Source organism: Arvicanthis niloticus, chromosome 9 (assembly GCF_011762505.2).
Source record: "Arvicanthis niloticus isolate mArvNil1 chromosome 9, mArvNil1.pat.X, whole genome shotgun sequence".
NCBI classification, from domain to species: Eukaryota; Metazoa; Chordata; class Mammalia; order Rodentia; family Muridae; genus Arvicanthis; species Arvicanthis niloticus.
In genome coordinates, this window is record NC_047666.1 from 78669139 (window position 1) to 78691896 (window position 22758).

The window sequence follows — 22758 nt, forward strand, 5'->3', positions numbered from 1 at the left end:
CTTCTAAAATATGTTCTCTCAATGCTAAATAGCCTGGATTGTCTATAAGACTACAATTAGTCTTCAACCCTGTCAGAAATTTGAGAACAACTAATATTACCTAAAAATATAGGAAGTCTAGCACAGCTTCTAGAACTGAGACAGATTCTAGAGACAGCTGCCTACCTATACAGCCCCTATATGTGAGCAAACAGGAGCATCAAAATGAGGCTGCTTGGCCCAGGATCACCTGACAGACATTTGTGAAACAGGAATTATTAAGGACTAGCTTATTCTGTCCCAGAAGTACTAAGCCATCAACTATCCTATAACTTGTGTTCTCTCATAGACAGTACAGGTCTGTAGAAGAAATAGACCATTTCTGCCAATTGGCTACCTTGCCCCAATGTACTACCTCACCTGGAGATAGGGATTCTCAGTTTCTTCTTTGAATCCATGAATGGAGAGCTGTTAGGAATAGATATGACTCAACAACAAATGAATGAATAATATTAATGTCACATTCTGTGGATTTCTGATGTTTTTGAAAACCAACTGTCTATGCAGAAAATTGGGACTGTTGTCAGTTAACTACTTTCAGCTATTTCTAAATAGAATATCTTGCAAACACCCTAACAATTAACTCAGAGACAAGAATTTGCTATCTGGTCCTTAACTCATATGCTTAGTCATATAAAATCAGTTTATAAAGACAATTATAGAAAGACTGGGTGTAAGCTTTTTTTTTTTAATTTTTGTATCAATAGAAGAAATTTATACCAATGAAAACCTTGATTCTGTATCAAATAAATTCTGTATCAATATAAGAAATTATAAATTCAACCTTGTAACAATTATAAAGATTTCTACCAAGTGAGAGTATGGGTACACAATCAATTCTAGCTATATCCTCCCTGTTAAATTCTTATCATTTCTAATTTCCCCAGAAAGACAATGATACAATGACCACCTCTAGCCTTCAAGCCCAGGGAACTGGGACAATGACTCTTTATAACTTCTTCCTGCTGAATCTGGAAATTGAGATATCTTGAAGGGGGATAGGGAAAATAAGGGAATTGGTTGGCCTAAGAAGGCTACACCAATGGTTGTTGTAGTCTCTGATGTCTGTGTCCTGACTGGATCTGACTGAAAATCCATGAGATCAGGAGTTCAAGCAGGTCAGTTCAGTCTATCTTATGATGAAACTCATCAAAGCTGTACATAATGCAACATAAAAAAAACTCAAAATAAAATTTTAATATCATCAAGATATCTGTATGGGTTGTATTAATCTGTGTAGGGTGTTCAGACTAGTTAGGATGAAATTCTGCTCCAATCATAAGTCTTCATCTGTGTCATGTGACGGATCCACAAAGAATCTTTATTTTTTGTTTCATTCTCCTGATTCTATTACTTCAGAGGGTCTGCCTCTATCCAATCTGATCCATATAACTCTGGAAGAGATCCAGAGAATTTTCTCCTTTCCTGTCAACACAAAAACAGAGCCTTTCTTCCAAAATAGCATGTCCTTGGTCCAGTAACCGGAAATCACTGAGTGTATAGCTTGATGTCTCTCCCAGAGGAACTGTAACACAACTACCAAACTCATAGCCATACTCATTTTGATAATAAAAACAATTCAAAACAAATGAAATAAACTAAACAAATACTGTATGAGCCTATTCTTAGACCTGTTCTAATTTTTCATGTCAGGATATTAAGCCAAAATTCTCATGGAGCCTATAAAAAAAGAATATGAGTATCCTGTAGAATATATTATACCATCTGTCTGTTTTGCACTCTGCCCAGATCTATAGACTTCTGTCAACATCTGTTCATAGCAGGCAATTATCACTGCTCTTTGCTTGGAGTCAATGAATATATTTTTCCCTGTACTAATTCTGAACCATGGGCAAAATTCCCCATGTGATTTGGGCAAAATCTGTATATAAATCTACCCTAAAAGCAAAGAAACCAACCTTTTAAATTAAATCACACTTTTATCAATATTTGCCTAAAAATGTGGGAAGCTTTTATTCTCTGGCTCTCTGACACAGAGCAGCCTGTATTTTTCACAGGAGGGGACCTCAGAGCCTGTTAGCAGAACGTATCCATTTTCTTTGTTTCGAGGTTCCAGCACTTTAGCCATCATGTGACTTATTTCTGCTCCACACACTAAATTTCTAACTAAATTTCTAACTCATAGACTAAGAATCTTAAATTTCTAGTGGATTCTTGCTTAACATGTTGGATCATCACCTGTTGCATGAAATGTAAAAAAAAAGCACCCATGCTGTCACTGGCTAGATATGGGTGGTGGCCTCCATCTGTTTTCATCCTGGCAGACAGACCAAGACCACAATACAATAATTTTTTAGCCAGTGTAAGGCCCCCACAAAAAGAGGACCTCACCCAAGCCTCGGGAATTTGAGGCCACCCATTAACTCACAAGATACCAAACTTGATGTAATCAGCAAGAGGTATATTTCAATCAACATGTTAAGGTCAAGACCCATGACCCACGCAGGGCCAGTGGGGTCTGACCCTGGAGCTTTGGAGACAGAGAGAATTTAAAGCCCAAAACCACAACTCAGGGGGGAAACCACAACCCAGGGGGAGTAAAGGAGGGCTATTGGAGAGTACCTGTGGAAAGTACCAGCCTATTATTCAGTTTGTGACAGGGTCCAAGGAAGAGTCATGGGGAACATTTTGTATGGGCTATTCTCTAAGAGCTTATTCATAATCAACCATCTATATTGTGGTCAGCCAGGTTCCTGAAACACAGAGCTCACGACCAAGTTGACCTTCACTCTTGGTTCTGTTCAGTCTGTTAAGAGTTTTTGAAGAATTTTAACCCTTTCACCAGGACCTGTCTCAACCAGGCTGGCTCTGCTTCTCTGGAGCTCCAAAGTCACTCTCTCCACTCAGCTTGCAAAGTTCGGTGGCTGGCTGTTGCCACACCTACCCTGAGTTTCCAAATTCCCACAGGTAGCTGGGGTACACTCTTGCATACCCATGCTCTGCCACCGTTAGATCTGGAACCCAGTTGAGACCAGCATGAAGGAAAATACCACACAGTCTAAGTTTAGAATCAAAGGTTAACACAACTGGGTATAGAACCTAGCATCCTAATTTTATAAACTAATCAATGTTATAGATCTTCCAGTGGTGGATCCTAGCAGATCTCTCACTCGAACTAAGAGCCTCCAGCTTCCTACATTGTACCTGCCTCTCTGGCTCTGGCAGTCTGAAAGGTCACTTCTTCCTCCTGCATTCCCTCTTTCTCCCCTAGACCCACCTTCTCATCCAGTGATTCATACCGTATAATCTTGATTCATTAGGGGAAAGTTCCACCACATTAAACAAATGTGGCACATTTCAATATTTCATATTTTAATGTGGCACAAAGAGAATGCATATTTTGAGCACTCATTACTTCCAGCATTGAGGTGTAATTTAAAACATTTAAATAGTGCTTTTAGAGTAGGAAAGTTTCAAATCTAGTTGAAGATGTGTGGGAAACACACACTTCCTTTGATTGAGTTAAAAGAGAAAATGCTGTTTGATAATGAAGGCAGCTTTAAAGTTCAGTATGGAGGTTGCCGTACAAGTCTTCCCTGGAAAAAATTTAAGCTCTACACAAACCCTCTCAAAATACAATCAGTAAATATTTTTATAAAGAGTAAAAATATTTTTGAGGCCCTTAAGAATAAGCTATAGTACGTCTTATGATTCAAAGGAAGTACAATGTACAGTCTGTTCATAGACTTGCACAGGGCAGTCAAAAACACATTACAGCTGAGTTTTCAGTTCGTCATCACTCTTGACTTTAGGACCTTTGTGCACATCTGTGCATTCGCTTTCTTTGTCTATGAGCTTCATCTCTGCAAGCTCAGTTTCTGAACAGTCCATATCCTCAGGGATTTGGAATTTCCTCATAAGTTTTAAAATGAAGAAGGCAGGGAGAAAGCTTGATCCTCTTAGCACAGCACACAATCCAAGGTAAAGGTGCCTATGGAAAAAATTAATCTGCATTAAATCTTAATATGTTTAGTGAAAGCTAAGTTTATATATTCTTACAGATCATTTATTCCCCTAACAAATTCAATGATTATTTTCTCCATGTATTTTATATAATCTGATTTGCTGAGTTATTAATTCTGTTTGTTAAAATGTTGAAAATTGTCCATCATAAAATTGTATTGTATTTTCTTTATTTGGGTGATGTCTAGTTTTCATTGTCAACTTGACTGGATTTGGGATCATTATAGAAATCCATCTTTGGGTGTGTTTATGAAGATGTTTTCAGAAAAAAATTTAGATGACAATGAATTTCCACCGCAAACGTGAACACCATCCTCTGGTCACCTAGCACTTGAATCTTCCTGACAAAGCATGCAAAGTGACCAGCCTCCTCCCATTCCACTCCTGTGCCTCCTCTGCCATTATTGCCTGTTCTCTTCTATCTTGAGTCAATAAGACCATATGTAAGGTTAAAGGAACTCTTCTGCTGTATTTGGCCAAAGTTTGATCACATAGGTAAAAGCATTGCAGAGTCACTTTTCAAGTAAAGAGTTTTCTTTTCTTTTCAGCATCTGTTTGCTGTGTTAAAAGCAATAGATACTGTGATATTGAAATCTCTGGGTATCTAAAACTAGTCATATATTAGTAGATTCAATTTTTTTAATTTTCATGCTTAACTTGGCATGTATAGTAACCAACTTATCTGATAATTTGAAAATTATTTCTAACTGCGTGCATGTATATGTCTCTATGTGGCTATGTGGTCCTGGATATCTGAGTTGAACTAAGCAGGTTTTATGATCTGCTCAATATGAGTTGGAGAAATTGAACTCATGACCTCTGCAAGAACAATAACAGCTCTTAACCTCTGAGCCATTCTTTAGCCACACATTCTTTTTGTTTGATGAATTTATTCAGTTAAAATATGTAGGCTCCTTAGCTTCCAGAAATAAATTAGCTAATTTTCCCTTCCACCCTTCTTAGAATAGCTTGCAGAATAACTTAAACACAGTTATAAGCATAATTTCTTTGTAAACTAGATAAGATTTACCTTTTTTGCACTTAATATGTTTGGGTAATATGTATTTTTGAAATAAGTCTATTTATAAATACATATGAAAGTATTTGTTCGTATTCTCAACATATTTATAAGAAAATCTGGTGTGATGAATAGTGTTTTCAACTTCATACAATCTAGAATCCCTGGCAAGGAAGTTCCAGTAAAGGCCTGTGTGGATAATGTTGGCCTGTGAACATGTTCATGGGACATTATATTTGTCACATTAATAGAGAAGAGAAGACCCAACTCACAGTGGGTGACATCATTCTTTAGGCAGAGAATTTTCAACTTCATAGGAGTAGAGAAAATGATCATGTCTATTTCTACAGAAGGAAAGTATCAGTACAGTATATAGATGCTGAATTAGATGCTTAAGACTTCAGATATATCAGTTTAGAAATATAATTAAATTTTACTCTAGATGAAAAACAGTATGACAAATATCATCTTAATTTATTTTTCTGACACTGTGATAAAAGACCCTGGGGAGGGGGGAAACAGTTTAAGAAAGAAAGGGATAACCCTCTCACACATCTGGGTTACAGTCCACCAGCATAACTTTTTAAAAAATGCTATTTTTTTATTCATTCATGTATTAGGAAGGTACAGCATACCTTACTTCAGAGTAACAATGAAGTTTAACCTGAACAAAATGGGGCAGAAGAAAAGACATCTTACAACGAGCAAAAAAAAAAAAAATGTGTGAAGTGATACGACTAAGAAAGAGTGAAATACAGAGGGCCAGTTCAAAGTAGGATAAAACCATGGGGTATGCGAAGGGGAAGAAAGCAAGAGTTGAAGGTGATTTTTTTTTAATGTATGACTGCTCTGTTGCATGTACACACACATGCCAGAGGAGGGCATCAGATCACATTACAGACGGTTGTGAGCCACCATGTGGGTGCTAGGAGTTGAACTAAGAACCTCTGGAAGAGCAGCCAGTGCTCTTAACCCCTGAGCCATGTTCTCTGGTTTTAGGAATATTAAACATGAAAATACATGTTCCATTTATTCAGTAAAATGTCACCCTGTGGTAAAAGTACTAACTAAAAATATATCTTCTCTTACTATGTCTGTATTAAACTTTTTGTTGTTGTTGACACAGGGTCTTGCTATGTACCCCAAGGGGGTGTCTGGAATCTGCAATTCTTCTGTCTTTGTCTCCTGAGTGCTAGGATTAGAGGCATGTGCCACCATGCCTGCTGTATCAAACTTCTAAAATTCTCGTGTAATTGAACTGAAAATGTTCCAAAGGAGCAAACTTATCACTGTGTTCCTGGGTGTATCTTATAGCAAACTTATTACTGTGTTCCTAGGTGTATCTTATAGGTGCACACGCAGAATAAAAATCTGTCACCCCCCAAAAAAGAATTAAAGGTGAATCAGTTCACTTTTAGTATGCTGGTTCTCCCCAAATATCTTATAGAGAAAACCCAATTTCTCTCTCCTGTCTTCCCTACTATCTCATTATTTCCAAACAATGGATTCCTCTCAGTCTTTGCTTCAGATCAGCCTTAAGCAGAAGGTTGTCTAGTTATACCTGGCATGTGGTTTGTATTCTCCCTCACACATTCTATTTCTTACATCTTTTCCCAAACTTAAAATCATTTTATATTTTTCAGTTCTGTCCTATTTAAAATTAAATTCAAAACATTTTCTGAATACTTTAAAAAATTGTCTTAGACTAGACCTGTATGACTTGTTTTCCCCCAAAAAATTCTTTAAAAGTATGCTATTTTGGTCTTTAAATTTTTGTCGTGTCAGGGAGATCATTCAGTACTTAGCACACTGGCTGCTTCTACAGGCATCTAGTTCCATTCACAGTGCCCATGTTATGGTTTATAAAAGTGAGAAATTAGGAGAATGATGATGTGTTTATAATTGGGTCAGAAGGTGTAGCTCACTGGTAAATATACACATCAAGAACCCAGGGTTTATTTCCTAGCACCAGATAAATAACCAAACCACATAGCACAGAAAGCAACTTAAAATCAGAAATTAAATCATTAAAAATGTTTACATTGAGTATGTTTTATAATGTAAGTGTTAAGTAAATAGCTTAATATAACAATCAGTAAAATTAGAACTCTGTAGTATTTTTTAAACTTTCATTTTATTTTATGTGTATTTGCATTTTGTCTGGATATATGTCTATATATCATTTGTGCACGGTGTCCTTAAGACTGGAATTCCAGATGGCTATCAAAATAACTTTTAAGCTGAAAGAGTGCTACAAATATTTGAGGATTATCATCTAGCCAGACTTTAAGCATAAGAGTTCTCTGAACTTTTCAGGAGCTCAAATACAAGAAAACATGCTACCTGAATGTGCTGTGATTCTGTCATCCGGATGACTGAAAGAGGAAAGAGACCTACTTGTGTGTCCATAAATATGGGGTAGACAAGAGAAAAGAGACCTACTTGTGTGTCCATAAATATGGGGTAGACAAGAGAAAAGAGACCTACTTGTGTGTCCATAAATATGGGGTAGACAGAGCTAATATATTTTATTTCCACATACAGCACCATTGTCCCATGTCTCTGAATCTTACTGTGTTTTTTTAAATCTCCTGTATTCTGCCATACTAATTCAGCTCAAGATGTAACTCTTCTAAACTGCTGTAGAGCCTCTATGCAGACACCCTGCATTCACTCATGAGTGTGTGTGTGTGTGTGTGTGTGTGTGTGTGTTTAAAATAATGGCAAATATTAGAAAAATTGAATAATGAAGTTATTATCATCCATACCCATTCTGAAAATGAAGTCAAGGCAATGTTTTCACTAAAGAGCATGTTAGATAGGAATAGAAACATGTTATGTACTATAAAATTAGGTCACAAAGTTATCTTTACCTGAGACTATTTATATCATACATCCTGCATGCAGCTTTTTCACCACATTTCAGAGCTCCCCAATGTAAACAGGTTCTGTCTAGCAAAGCACCAAAGTAAATAGGTGAAGGAATGCCAGCTGCAATGAAGAAAAAAAGATAAGTAGCTCATTTACAGGAAGAAAGAACAGTGAGAGATCTGTTTATTTTTCTTTGGAAGTACTATAATTTCCTTATTTAAAAAATTAATATAATAAATAGTGAATCAAATGCTCTAAATTTACTTTTAGAAATTTTAAGTTAATGTAAATTTTCTAGATCAAAACAATGCAAACTGTAAGATGTGAAGAAAGACTTCACTGGGTTCATAATCATGAAACATGTGAATGTTCTGAAACATCTTGTGATGCTTTACTACCAGTTTAATGTATACAACTATTTTCTTCTAATTTTATTATTGAATCTACTAAGAGACAAAAGGTGTAATTAAATTCAGGTAAGTTATTTTAAAACAAACAGAACATTTTTCATCACTAAAGTTACTTGATTCCCAGACTAATCACAAGTAGCCAGTCCCACGCAGAAAGGTTGGAAACTGAAGGTCAGGTGAAGCGGGCAGAGCAGTCATATGTTATTCATGCTACAAGATCATGGGACATTCTGGATGTGGACAGTTGGGATATCACAAATCCAGAGACAAATTATCTTTATCCCTCTTATTGATGATTCATTGCCAAACTGTATGTCTGTCTTTATTATCCATGTGACTATCATATGAAGTAGTTTGAGTTGTGTTGATTTAACATGCACCTAACCTCTACCCACACAAATAGTAAGCATGCTAGCAGATAGCATCTGAGCCTAGAGCACAGAATTCCATGCTTGCTGTAACCAACGTACCTGATCTTTTCACAGATATATTTGACAAGTCTTGTTCATGCATTCCTTTGTTCCCTAACTACAGACATCACCAACTATCACTGTGTTGGAATATGACATTTGGTTGTCCCAAATCTGTGTTCCCATGTCATGTTGACTCATGTTTGATTTAAGAATGACCTGTCTTATCCACTTAAAGATCCATCTCAAGTGGGAGGTGTGTTTTGGGTTGATGGTATACTTGCTGTTTTTTTACTCAGAAAAAGTCAGTTGGTTTACTAAATATTTAATATTGGTCTTATGTGTTAAGTAAATTTTTCATACCAAATATTCTAATGCAAAATGCATGTAATCCAACTCCAAGTGACTTCTCTTCAGATTTGATACACCTGAAAAATATATGCATACATACATACATAAATATGCAATACATACATGTATATGTAAAAGTACATCATGCAAATCCATATCTGCCCTGGCATCCTCCCAACGACCATCATAGTTCATGATTCTAATGTTCAAGCTTTTGATACAGCTCTACCTCTTATAAACCCACACAAAGGAAGAAGAATAAGAACTTCTAAAAGCTGTCCTCTGGTCTGTACACATCTAAATCATGGCTGAGCCATTTAACAGTTAGTCATTGTCTCCTAACCTAGATGAATAGTTTTCTGATTTCCATAGGAATCAGCATGTCATACCCACTGCCATGGACCCAAACCTGTGAAACTACAAACCAAATACATATTTATTTTCTTAAGTTGTTTGCCAGGTATTTTGTCATTTTGATAAAAATATAATATATATTATATAAAAATCAAAATATTTTATAAGTGGTTTCACAGAAAACAGAGAAAGAATTCATCATGTAGGCTATGACATTAAAAAATGGCATATGGAGTTCACAACTGTAGACCTCTCCTGTATTACCTACAGAAGTAGATGTGATGACTCTGATAGTCACATACAAAGGGGTGGCCTATAAAGCTGCCAGGATAAAACTGAAAATATTCTTATAAATTAGGAATATAGAAACCCTGTTAAAATGTGGTCTTTTCTTACCAACACACCTTCATGCAAGAAATTCATAATTTATTCCACTATTAATATTTCATTTTGGCAGCAATTCCATGAAAGATTTCAAGAAAATTGAACAGAGTAGAAGCGTAATGATAGCACACAAATAGTAGTAGCATAGCCTCTAACATTTATATCACAGTCATTAAAATCAGCCAAGAAAAGGCTTTAACTTCATTACATCAAGAAATCATACATTATGGTGTACAAGATGGCTCATCGTGTAAAGTTGCTTCCCACTAAGCCTGACAAACTGAGTTCAATACCTGGAACCCACATCATGGAAAGAAACCAACTCTTGTGAGCTATTTTCTCATTTCAACATGCATGTCATGGTATACAAATACATACAAACTCGAGAGAGAGAGAGAGAGAGAGAGAGAGAGAGAACATTTATGGTACTCACATAGACTCACTTATATACAAAGTATTTTAAATAATCATGATTTAAATATCAATAAGCCATGTTTTTTACACCTAGTGGAAACTTCAGAAAGTAAGATAATTGTAAATGTGAATGAGGGATGGAAGTGCGAATAGGCATGCAGTAGATGTGAAAACATCTCTCTAGAGTGTTTGGAGACTCTAACAAGAGAGTTCAGCTGCTCACATGCCCTTTCTCTGAGAAAAAGTCATCCTTATATAAACTGAGCAAGAAACTTTGCCACTGAAGCACCTGGAGGAGTGAAGAAGAAAGGAGATACCCCTTAGCCCCCTCAGCTGATTCTGGCTGGCAGGTGATGGAGTGACAGATGTCACAGCCGAATGTCCCTCACTTGTAATAGCAAGTCTTAAGCCTTATTCACTAGCAAAACTTAATTCCTCTTTCTGTCCAGGAACCCATGAACCCAAACCAAAGCATATATCACATCTTTTTTTGTAGAGTTAAGAATATAACATCTTACAATAGAAAATGAATATATAAATTCATGCTTATTTTAGTGAGTTGTATGTTGATTAGAAACAGGGAGTGAAAGGAAGATGGGAGAAAGGAAGGAGAAAGCAGGGGAATGGCAGGATGGGAGAGTAGAGGAGAGAACAGAAATGAGAGATGAACAGGAGGGAAGCAAAGTAGTGAAGGGGAAAGAAATTTGGAAAAGGATGAGAGGGGAAGGGGTTCAAAATGGAAAGAAAGGGACAAGAAATGTGGGGCTAAACTTTTTCACACTGGCAGTGGTGTACAGTTTGCTAGACTGGAAAGAACAGCTGCTAAAAAAACAAACAAAACAACAACTTTGACACTCATCTCTGCTGCAACATTCTTACTTTATGTTATAGAGTTCAATATTGAATAACCTCCTTGTTAAAGAGTATCTGTTACTTATTGCATCCCCCCTCCTTTTTCTGAAAATAGATTAAGGGCAGGATATCAAGGGAGCTTCCCCCCTGTTACAGTTTCACTCTCTGCCAGTGAGTTAACTGAGCCATAGTAGGTGAGTGCTAGGCAACTACTCTCAGATTCCAAAACAAGACATCCATTCATTTACCATTAATAGAGAGACAATAGAAGAGGACAGAAAGGAAAATTGAAGCAAACTTTGAGTTATTGTTAGATTTGGCAGTGCTTAGAGTCTTAATTAAGGTATGTTAGCACATCAAGGTACTCAGAACCGTGATTCCAAGGGACTTTATTGAGAAAAGGATTTAATACTGATCAAAAATATCTACATGACATCATGGAGTGGCTCAGTGGATAAAGGAAGTATTGGTGACCTGAGTGCAATCCCCAGAACCCAAGAACATATGTAAGAAATTAACAAATAAAAGCCCAATGCAACTGCAGGCGTCTGAAATCCCAGCACTACCACAGTGAAACGGGAGGAAGAGTCAGAATTGCTTAGGACCTCGAGCACGAGGGAGACTGGAAAACACACATAGCACAGCAGCAGAAATAAGAGAGATCTTGCCTCAAAAACAAGATGAAAAGGGGGGATGATTCCCCAGCATTGTCTTCTGACCTATTTAGAGGAACACTAGAGCCTAAATCATGAACACCCCCCACCACGACACACAGAGAGACAGTCATGCGCATGCGCAAGTGTCAGCACACATGAGTGTGTGTGCACATACTATATGAAGAAGTACAGATTGAAATCTAAATGAAGGAGCTACTTATTACCTCAGAAGAACCATGTACCCAGGTATGGATGATAATGAGAACACGAAAGCTTCGACTGCAAACATGATCAAAAAGTACTTCAGCATGTTATCACAGTCAGGGCCTTTGTTACACAGCCCAAGGACAGCAGATGAGTTTACTGATGATTGAATGCACCTGCAATTCTGAAACACCTGTCAAAAATTTTAAATAAAAGCAAAACAATGTCCTACATAAAGTAGAAAATATTAGGATTAAACCTTTATTATTTTCTGCACAGCCAGTTGGATAGTGGAGAGTGTTGGAGCAAGTAAGATCATTCACCTAGTCTGAACAAGGACTAGAGTTTCAGCATCAAATAAAACAAAACAAACAAAACAATAAATAATTAAAATAGCATATTTTCCCATTAATTTTCATATTTCTTTTGCTATCTCAGAATTCTATCTTTAAATATAAAGGCATAGATTTTAATAATTGGTATTTTCTTAATACATGGAGTAAAGTTCAATTATTCTGAATGAAGATTGTATTTTATTGTTTCATTGATTTTTCTTGTATGTGTGTGTATATGTATTTGTGTGCATGCATGTACATGTGTGTGTCTATATGGTGTACATGTGTGTTGCCATCACATGCTTATAGAACTGAAAATTTAAATTAGTTCTCTCTTAGTGCTATGTGGATCCCAGGATTTAAATTGGTTGGAAGACTTGTTGGCAATGGGTTTACCCAGTAAGCCAACTATCTAGCCTACACATAATTTTTTAAAATAAATAAATATGTCTTTGGGTTTTTTTTCCTAATACTAAGTACTAAAACAACATGTATCTCAGAATGTTGATGGAATAGTTAGGTGTTTACTAAAAAATAAAGTAGTATACCCAAAGAAGGGAGTTTATTTAAACTATAAAGACAGTAGTTTTTGAATTGTTATATTGTCAGGTCTGATTAAGAATCAAAGTTTACATTTCATTTTGATTACCAACCACCTCTAGGTATTGTAACATGTCGATATCAAGGAAAATGTGTGAGTCTTTATTATGCTGAACTATAATGATAAGAGCTGGAGAGATCTAACTGTCAGTAATGTCCTGCACAAGCATGAGGACCCAAGTTCTCATCCCAGCACACCTGTGAAAGGTGCATGAATAGAGGATGTGCTTCCAACCCTGGATCTGAAGGTGGGGCAGGTGACTGCCTAGGGCTTATTTGAAAGGTGGTCTAACAGAACTAGCAAATTCCAGGCCAATGACATCCTGTCTCAGAAGCACAAAGTACATGATCCTGAGAGCCACCAGGTGAGGTTGCCTCTTTCCTCCATGTTCATGTGCACCTGAATAATAGTACACACACACACATAAATAAATAAATAAATAAATAAATAAATAAATAGAAAATAAATAAATAAACCAAAATCAAAACTCATGATAAAAAAGACAAGTTTCTATACACTTTAACAACATAGTAAGTTTGAAGACAAGCTGGGCTTCAGGAGACTCTATTACAAAAAAAGGGCAGATTCTTCCCAGAATAACTTAGTTTTAACTTTAATGTTGATTTAAGGATATGATCCTATATCTATGTACATACAAATATATGCATGTGGATGCCTGAGGAAGGCAGAGGAGGGTGTCAGATGGCCTAAAGCTGGAGTTGTGAGCTGAACCTTATGTGTTCAGGAAAGTAAATGTGCCCTCTGAAAGAGCAGCAAGTGCTCTTTGTAGCTGAGTTACCCTTCCAAACTGCCCAGAGCTTTGTAACTCAGATAACTTGAACAATGATCTCAACTGTTTGAAATTATGAAATACTACTCAGACACTGTCATGGTTTTACATAATGTCTTGGAATTGTAAGGTCAAATATGTGTATAATGAATAAATTGAACTGTTCAAAAAGAATACTAATCTATTTTAAGCAAGGACTACATTTTTTTTCTTTTTAGCCAATGTAGGCCTCATTTATAGCATATATTAATGTATATAAAGATCAACCCAAACACTGAAAGCATTCTTACCATGTTAACTCCAGTTCCAACAGACTTCTCACAGCCTGCAAGGCAGGCTGACATGTATGCTAGGCCATTGTCTCCACACACTGGATCCCATGTGTTTGTTAAACAGTTACACCTCGTATTGCAGCCATCAAGGACATTATTTTCCCAGTATTGAGGGTACTGAACTCTGAAATGATTTAAAATAATGTTCCAGATTCTGAAAAACCTACTCAAGCACTTTATTTTCATATTTTAATCTCAGCATGTGAATGCATATGAATGCATTGAGAGTAATTGAGGATGGAAAGGGAGAGAGAGAGGGACAGAGAAAGAGAGATACACAGAGACAGAGAAAAACATATTTTCACAGTTCATCTTCTCCCCTAGAACAGATATATCATCCATATATCAACATGTGGTCTCTATACTATGTTTTCGACACACAAGTTTTCTGCTCCAGTGGTTCCATGCCTTTTATAATTACTTCAAAACCAAACATAAAGTATCTACCCTATGGGAATATACAGTCCTGTCAGAGCAGAGTTGAAGAGGGCCAATCTCATTGATCTACAGGGTAGAAAATAATGAAAGAGGGCTGACTTGAACAAAACCTAAAATTTCTAAGATAGATGCTGCATTTAGCTCCCAAAACAGTGTTTGACTAATCAAACATGCTCATCTGAAAGTACTCAGCCATGAAAATTAAATTGAAAAAAAAACTAAATTGAAACAGAAAAAGTGTGGGAGTCTAGAGGCTATATTCAAATCCTGTTACTCAAACATTGTGTAGAGTCAGAATGACTGGAGATGGGCTCAGTGTATAATTCTTCTTTGTGGAAGTTGGAGCTATTTTTTATAAACACAAACACATTAATCCTCCCTGGAGTTTCAATTTGTACAGCTGCAAAGTAAATGGAAAATTTCCTGTCTTAAAAGTGATCCAAATCATTCATATATATATATATATATATATATATATATATATATATATATATATATTATATATATAACATATATATGTATAATACATATATATGTATATATTATATATGTGTATATATATTAAGATTTTGTATTTGAAATTAATCAAATCTTGACTTTTAATTCAATTTAGTTTTAATCTCCTTTTTTGTCTCTGTGTTTTTGTTTCATTTTCTCTGTGTCTGTCTCTTTGTCTCTTTTTGGTATGTGTGTGTATGTTTGTAGGCACATTATACAGCAACGTGAATGTGAATATCAGAAGACAAACTTCCAACTTGTTGGAGACAGAGTCCCCTGTTATTCACTGCCACAAATAAGAGATTAATAAGTACATGAACTTTCACATATTTATGCCTGTGCCACTCAGCTCACTGTAGGAGAAGATACCTTACCATCTCAAGCATTATGTGGGTTCCAGGGATATAAACTCAGGTGCTCTTGCATGCTGAGAAAGCCTTTGACTAAGGAGTCATCTCCCTAGACCTTTGAAAGAAATCTACAAGTCTGTGTTGTATTTCATTTAATTGATTGGTTGATTATATTACCGTGTCCTAAAATAAGATTTAATTTTCCCATGCTAATATACAATATGACAGACACCCTTGAAACCCAAAATCTAGATTCACAGAATATATGAAATATAACTACTGCAGTGCCATAAGAATACATATATTAATAGACTTACCATGTATTAGATTAAAGTATGCTAAATTTGAGCCCATTGTAGAAAGCCATGAAGTCTTGATAACTTCTATAGTTAACTTTTAATGCTTTAGGTTACTGGGATTTAAGGTATTTTACTTTGTTACACTTTAAAGCAGACTAGGTTACCAACACAGCAACCACCATATGCCTATTGAATGATAAACTTACTGACTAATCATCCTCAGATGTCTATAATAAGCTTACAACTTCTATGGGATTCTATAGACTTGTCGGTTGGAAGGAAGATGCAATATAACTATGGACCACTGCAGTTAAGTCATAACAAAATGATCTAGTCATACGGATTCAGGAAGAAAATTTATTATCAATTTTGGAAACAGTATGATGATCATTAGGAAACAACATACCCTTCATAAGAGGTAGTTAAGCCAGCAACTGGGAAATTATCACAGGTTATCACATAGTTAAATAAAAACAGAAGGTACTGTGACAGGGATAGCCAGAATGCCATGTATGTAGCATATTTAACAGTAATCTTGAACTTCTTCATAATCAAACCACCAATTAAATATCCAAGGCATATTGAAGGTAACATATGAAGACCTAAAATTACAAGTAACATAGTATGGATAAAAGAGAGCAGATAAAAACATATTAGAATTTTATCTAATACATCTTACTTAAGAACATTTTTAGCTCCATTATACAGTGATTTTGACTTCTGTTCACTCACGTGTTACATAGAAGGAGGTTTCTCAAATGCCTATCAAGTCACTTAAAAAAAACTCCTAGTGCTTAGTCATTTGGCACAGGTTACAAACATCTTATAAACACTAAACACACACACACACTCACACTCACAAATTCACTAACACACACATACAGATACATACATTTGTGCCATTAGATGTTTCATGTACTTCTTTTAACTTTGTATATTGGAAATTTGACCCAGCTCTGGGTAATTCTGAAGCTTGCTGCTGAGTCCATGCTTATCAAGTGTAGAACATTTTGTCAATTGTTGATGTTGTCCAACGTCCCTGACTGTTATTCCCTGACTCTCCTTCCCGATACAAAATCAAAAGAGAAAAAGAAAAAGAAGAGAAGGAAGAGCAGGAGGAGGAGAAGGAGGAAGAGGAGGAGGAGGAGGAAGAGGAGGAGGAGGAGGAGGAAGAGGAGGAGGAAGAGGAGGAGGAGGAGGAGGAAGAGGAGGAGGAAGAGGAGGAGGAAGAGGAGGAGGAAGAGGAGGAGGAAGAGGAGGAGGAGGAGGAAGAGGAGGAGGAGGAGGAGGAGGAAGAGGAGGAGGAGGAGGAAAAATAAAGAGGTAAGAGAAAATTCTTCATTGGGTGCATGGATTCACACAAAACCAGAATCAGGCTTGGAAGAAATTAACCATCCTTTGAAGCTCCATACCACTGCATTATTTTTATATATCCGACTGGGGTTTGGACTTTCATAGAATTCTAGATAATGTGGATGATGGCAGTTTTCATGGGTAAAATAGGATCCCTAGGTTTAGTGTACTAACAGGAAAATTATGGTTATGCCAAGAGGGGTCTGAGCAACTGAATCAGGAGTAATGTAGAGAACAAGAATTGAAGCCAAGATGTAAAATGCTGGGAATAAGATAGAGAAGCCCAGTGAGTTAAGTGTGTATTCCTCTTTATCTTACTCTTTATCTTGCTCTTGAGACTCTACTATCATGTCTTTTGTAGTTTGAATATATTTGGTCCATATGGAATGGCACTATTAGGAGGTGTGGCCCTTTTGGAGTAGGAGTGGCCTTGCTAGGAGAAGTGTATCACTGAAGGAGGTGGGCTTTGAAGTGCTGCCCAGTGAGGAAGAGTTAGTTTCTCTTGGTCACAGCCAGATCAAGATGCAGAACTCTCAGCTCCTTCTCTAGCATCACATTTGCCTGAATGTTTCCATACTTCCTGCCATAATGATAATGTCAGGCTCTGAAGCTGTAAGCCAGCTCATTAAATATTTGCCTTTGTAAAAGTTGCTTGGGTCATGGAGTCTCTTTTTACAGCAATAAAACCCTAAGACTATGTCCTTGGGGTAAGAGTGTTACTAAAGAAATAATGAAATTACATACCCATGAGGAAAATTGCATCTGCAGATGATTTTCCATATTGTTGTTCCAGGTACTTGGGCCCTAAATTTGTCATATTGAAAAATGCACTGAGCTGAAGCACACTTATAAGGAGAAAAAGCATGTAAATTTGATTGCAGGAGAGGCTCTTCATTAACGAAAAGAAATCTGAAACAAGAGCATGTAGAGATCACCAAGTCAACTTGGACTTGCATTTTGTCTAGAGTTCTTCAAAAATTTCACAGATTCTATGTTGTGACAAAATGCATTTGATAAATCTTTACCCCTATGTAGCTAAAGTTCTATGTCATTGTTTTAAGTCACTTCTGTAAGTTAAATATACTGGTTATATAAATGCCAGATCACATTTGGCCATAAAATAAAACTGTAAGAAGGTAAAATTACATCTGTATTCACACTTTCATTTATTTTTCTGTCCTTTCCTTCTATTCCCTGTATTCTCTAGAGACTGACTAGTCTATCCTTTAGAATCTGTGAGGAATTCACTTTGATGAAGTTTGAATTCAGATGCTGATACTATCACTTCTTTATGAAAGAGTGGATAAGGGAATAGCTAAGGAATTATGCTGAAACCCAAACAATCTCATCATCTCATAAGTACCTCAGAGGAGCAAATGCATTTGAAACATTCTCAGTGCCTAACAGAACCTTCTGTAACACTGAGCATGTGCTTAATCACAAAGAAAGCCTCAACAGATACAAGAAGACTGAAATAACCCCTTGGATGTTATCAAATCACTATGGATTAAAGCTGGACTTCAACAATAGCAGAAAAATAGAAATTCTACAAACTCATAAAATCTGAACAACTTGCCACTGAATGAGCACTGGGTCAAAGAACAGATAAGGAAATCAATTAAGGACTTTCTAGAATCCCAGGAAAATTAAGGTACTACATACCTAAATTATGAGACACAATGAAAGCAGTGCTATGAGGAAAGTTCATACCACTAAGTGCCTTCATAAAGAAATTGGAAAGAGCTCACACTAGCAACTTAACAGTATACCTGAAAGCTCTAGAACAAAAGAAAAAAAGTATAATCAAGAGAATCTGATTGCAGGAAATAATCAAATTTATGGTTGAAATCAATCAATTAGAAACAAAGAAAACAATTCAAATAATCAATGAAACCAGGAGCTCATTCTTCAAGAAAGTAAACAAGCTAGACAAACCTTTAGCCAAAATGAGAGAGAGAATGTTTCTGTGTGTGTTTCTGTGTGTGTGTGTGTGTGTGTGTGTGTGTATGTGTGTGTGTGTGTGTGTGTGTGTATGTGTGTGTGTGTGTGTGTGAGAGAGAGAGAGAGAGAGAGAGTCCAAATTAATAAAATCAGAAATGAAAAGGGGGGCATAATAACAGACACTAAAAAAAATCCATGGAATCATTAGGTCTTACTTCAAAAGAATGTACTCCACAAATTTGGAAAATCTGAATATAATGGATGATTTTCTTAACAGTTTCTACTGATCAAATTTAAATCAATATCAAGTGGACAATCTAAATAGTCCTCTAAGCCCTAGAGAAATAGAAGTCATCAAAAAACTTCTAACAAAACAAACTAACAGACAAACAAACAAAAAACAAACAGCAATAACAACAACAAAAATACCCAGGACCAGATAATTGTAGCACAGAATTTTATCAGACTTTCAAAGAGAAGCTAATACCAGCACTCTTCATTCTATTTCACAAAATACATACAAAGAAAGAATTTCAGACCAATTTCCCTTGTGAACATTGATGAAATTCTTTTGTGTTATTGTTGTTGCATCTTTGAATGGTTTAAGTATCACAATGACTGTGATCTCCTAGAATCAGTTTGGCAATGTTCTTACTGTTTCTATTTTATGAAATAGTTTGAGAAGTATTGGTATTTGTAGCTGGATATTTTACAATAAACTCCATAATGTTGAAGGAGTTGGGAGGAGTGAAGAAAGGAAGAAGGAGGAGCTAAGAGTAGAAATGTAGGAGCCATGGAGGACCACACATGTAATGGAAGCAGTCCTGGGTAACAGCTTATATCATAAGATTAGATATTGGGACACACCTCTAATTGTGTGGGCATCTTGTTAATTGAGCATTACCAAACATATAAAGCCTTTGAATAATCTTTAAGCATTAGAGTCTCATTTCTACCAGGTACCACATGGATGGCGGGATGATCTGGGCTCATCCCAACCTTGTGGAGACAGCATGGTAGATTGGCAGAGCCATCTCCCATGCTGGCATCTTGTGGGTGCCAGGGCTGGTATTTCTGCCTGGTTGTTTCTAGCTGTGGAATGTGCATGGCCTCTGGCCACAGAACAGGGCAGCAGAGGTAAGCAGAGACACTGCTGCTTAGATAGCCCAAGAAAACACTGTTTTAAATTTCAGTGATAACAGGTATTAGCTACTTTTCAAAAGTCTCATAAAAAATACAACCAAATTGAATCCAAAAATACAAGAAAAATATCTTCCACCATGATCAAATAGGCTTCATTCTAAGGATGCAGGGTGGTTCAATATCCATCAACATGATCTACCATATAAACAAACTGAAAGAAAAAACCACATGACCATCTCATTAGATGCTGAAAAAGTCTCCACAATAGCCAACATACATTCATTTAAAAAATCTTAGATCAGAAATACAAAAGACATACCTAAACACAATGAAAGCAATATATATCAAGTTAATAGCTATTATCAAATTAAATGGAGAGCATCTCAAAGTAATTCCACTAAAATCAGGGACAAGGCAAGGCTGTCCACTCTCTCCATATATATTCAATATAGTACTTGAATTTCTAGCCATAACAAATAGAGATAGTGGGGATTTAAATTGGAGAGGAAGAAGTCAAAGCATCACTATTTGTAGATGATATGATAGTTTAAAAAGTTGACCCCTTTTGTTTAGCTTGGATTTCTGGTTATATTTGTGTGTGTGTGTGTGTGTGTGTGTGTGTGTGTGTGTGTGTGTGTGTGTGTGTGTGTGTTAGTGTATGTGTGTGTGTGTTTAACTTGAACTAATAATAACTGGAAAATAGGATGTTTTTAAAGAGCTAAGAAAATATATTTGCTCATTGAGTGTTGAGATAGACTTGTATTTTTCATAAAGTCTAATTTAACGTAAGTCAGGTTTCCTATTTTGTCAGTTGCTTCAAGTGGTAACAGTGGAAGACATCTAATGCAATCAATTAGTAATAGTTAGTGAAAAATTATCTCAACTCAGCACAAGTGACAAGTGCCCACTAACTATACACCAATCAAAACCAGAGTTAAAAGTTTTCCTCTTTGCCTTTAGTGATTCCTTGGTTTTCCTCCTTAGCCTTTTCTCTGTGCTTCTCTCCTTTGGCATTTTCAGTCCCATCCACATTATCCTGAAATCCTTCCTTTGGGAGTGTTTTTGGAAAGAAGAAAAAGGGAATGCTGGTCAGGATATTCGCTGCTGCACAGACCAAATAACCAATCCACCAAGCACCAACCCAGCGTGTATCATTGGGACTTATGGTCAAGACATCTGTAAAGAAATATAGATATTACATTAACTTGCATCATTCTTTCCTGTGTAAACTGTATAAAATTATTAATATCCATAATTCCATCAAAGCATAAACTTTGTATATTATTTGTAATTTTTTCAAAATTTGTTCTTGTTCGAATTGGATAACTTGACCTTGTGGTACTCTGCTTCTTTTTAAATGCTGAAAATACTGGCATCTGCAGCCCTTTGTGCTAATTCAGACCTTTAGAAAAAGTATCTGTGGTGACCAACTGTGTGAGCTTAAAATTAAATAAGAAAGGTGTCTAGAGTGCTACATGACATAGTAGTTAAAACTGCATTTAGAAAAGTTAGAAACAGTATTTGAGGAATCTTTAATAAATAAGCTTTAACCTTATGTAGTAAGGTCTCAAAACATCACAGTATATGAGGATGAAGGCTGTAGAAACAATTAAGTGAACAAGAGTTCTTGTTGCTTTTGCAGAAGTCCTGAGTTCTATATTCAGCACATACATGGAAATTTACCACTGCCTATAACTCTAATTTCAGTAGATCAGACAGATACTCTCTTCTAACCTAGCAGGCATACACATACATGCATGCACACATGGATGCACACACATACATAGATAATAAAATACACTGTATCCAATTATTTTTATGTTCTGTGTGTTTATTAAGATATTTATCTAATTTTATCAAGCAGTATGTGGTGATACATTTTCCAATAGTAAATAAGTATTTCTGTCATGTAAAACCTTTGCAAATTGATGCCTACTACATAACAGAAAGATCCCTTTCATTATCCACTCTGACTGCCTCATTTAGAAAAATTTATGTGATTACATCTTTGAAACCGATGGGTAGGTGAAACATAGTTGAAAAATGTTGCATTTTGAAGCAGAAGGTGGCATTTTATACTTTCCTCTGTTCAGCTTATATCTACCATCTCTAATGTGATAATATAACTAACTAAGGATCAAAGGAGGCAGCAGAATAGCATTCCTGAGTATTTACCCACATTCTGGGGACTGTACTGTATTAAAAAAATGCATGTATTACCTGTATTCACAGACTCAATATCTACATAAGTGTTTGTACAGAAAGATCCCAAGATAATTCCGATGATAGTAGCAATGGTCATTCCTGTTTTTAAAATCCCTAAGAGTAAACAACAATAGAAAGTTACATTACCATATTTGCTTGAAAAAAACTTGAGTGTTTTTTTTTTTAATCCAAGATTTCTCTTTTTTTTTCCTGTGCTGAGTACTTTATCATGGAGCTACGTAGCTTACTATCTCAGATATTTTTACATGTTCAACATATCATGAAATGAAGCTCAGTATCTATTTCCTGTGTATATATTACATGTATTACCTATACTTGTATTTTTCTATAAATACTGAGAGATAAGCTCCCATTGTTTTAATATAGGATGTTCCCCAGAACCTTACAGAATTATTTCTTAGGGGTACCACTGCAGTCTGATGGATCCCTGTCATTCGGTGCATGAAGGTGTGTCTTCAAGTCATCTGGAGTAGAACCATATCCTCTTTCTAATCTATTTTATTTC

At 36.1% G+C, this 22758-nt stretch overlaps 1 protein-coding gene across 3 annotated transcripts in view; it reads right to left on the minus strand.

The window, feature by feature from the left end:
• Nucleotides 1–2379: 2379 nt before the first annotated feature.
• Nucleotides 2380–22758, minus strand: part of LOC117715223 (solute carrier organic anion transporter family member 1A4-like) — a 45920-nt gene continuing 25541 nt past the window's right edge. For all 3 annotated transcript variants that reach the window (XM_076940764.1, XM_076940763.1, XM_034511923.2), the window contains 9 exons: nucleotides 22248–22346; nucleotides 20982–21203; nucleotides 17688–17852; nucleotides 15997–16192; nucleotides 13964–14129; nucleotides 11968–12140; nucleotides 9096–9160; nucleotides 7915–8032; nucleotides 2380–3991 (listed from right to left, as the gene is read on the minus strand). In XM_076940764.1, the coding sequence (XP_076796879.1) occupies nucleotides 3772–3991; nucleotides 7915–8032; nucleotides 9096–9160; nucleotides 11968–12140; nucleotides 13964–14129; nucleotides 15997–16192; nucleotides 17688–17852; nucleotides 20982–21203; nucleotides 22248–22346 (1424 nt within the window). In that variant the 3' untranslated portion in view covers nucleotides 2380–3771. The remainder of the gene's footprint in view (nucleotides 3992–7914; nucleotides 8033–9095; nucleotides 9161–11967; nucleotides 12141–13963; nucleotides 14130–15996; nucleotides 16193–17687; nucleotides 17853–20981; nucleotides 21204–22247; nucleotides 22347–22758) is intronic.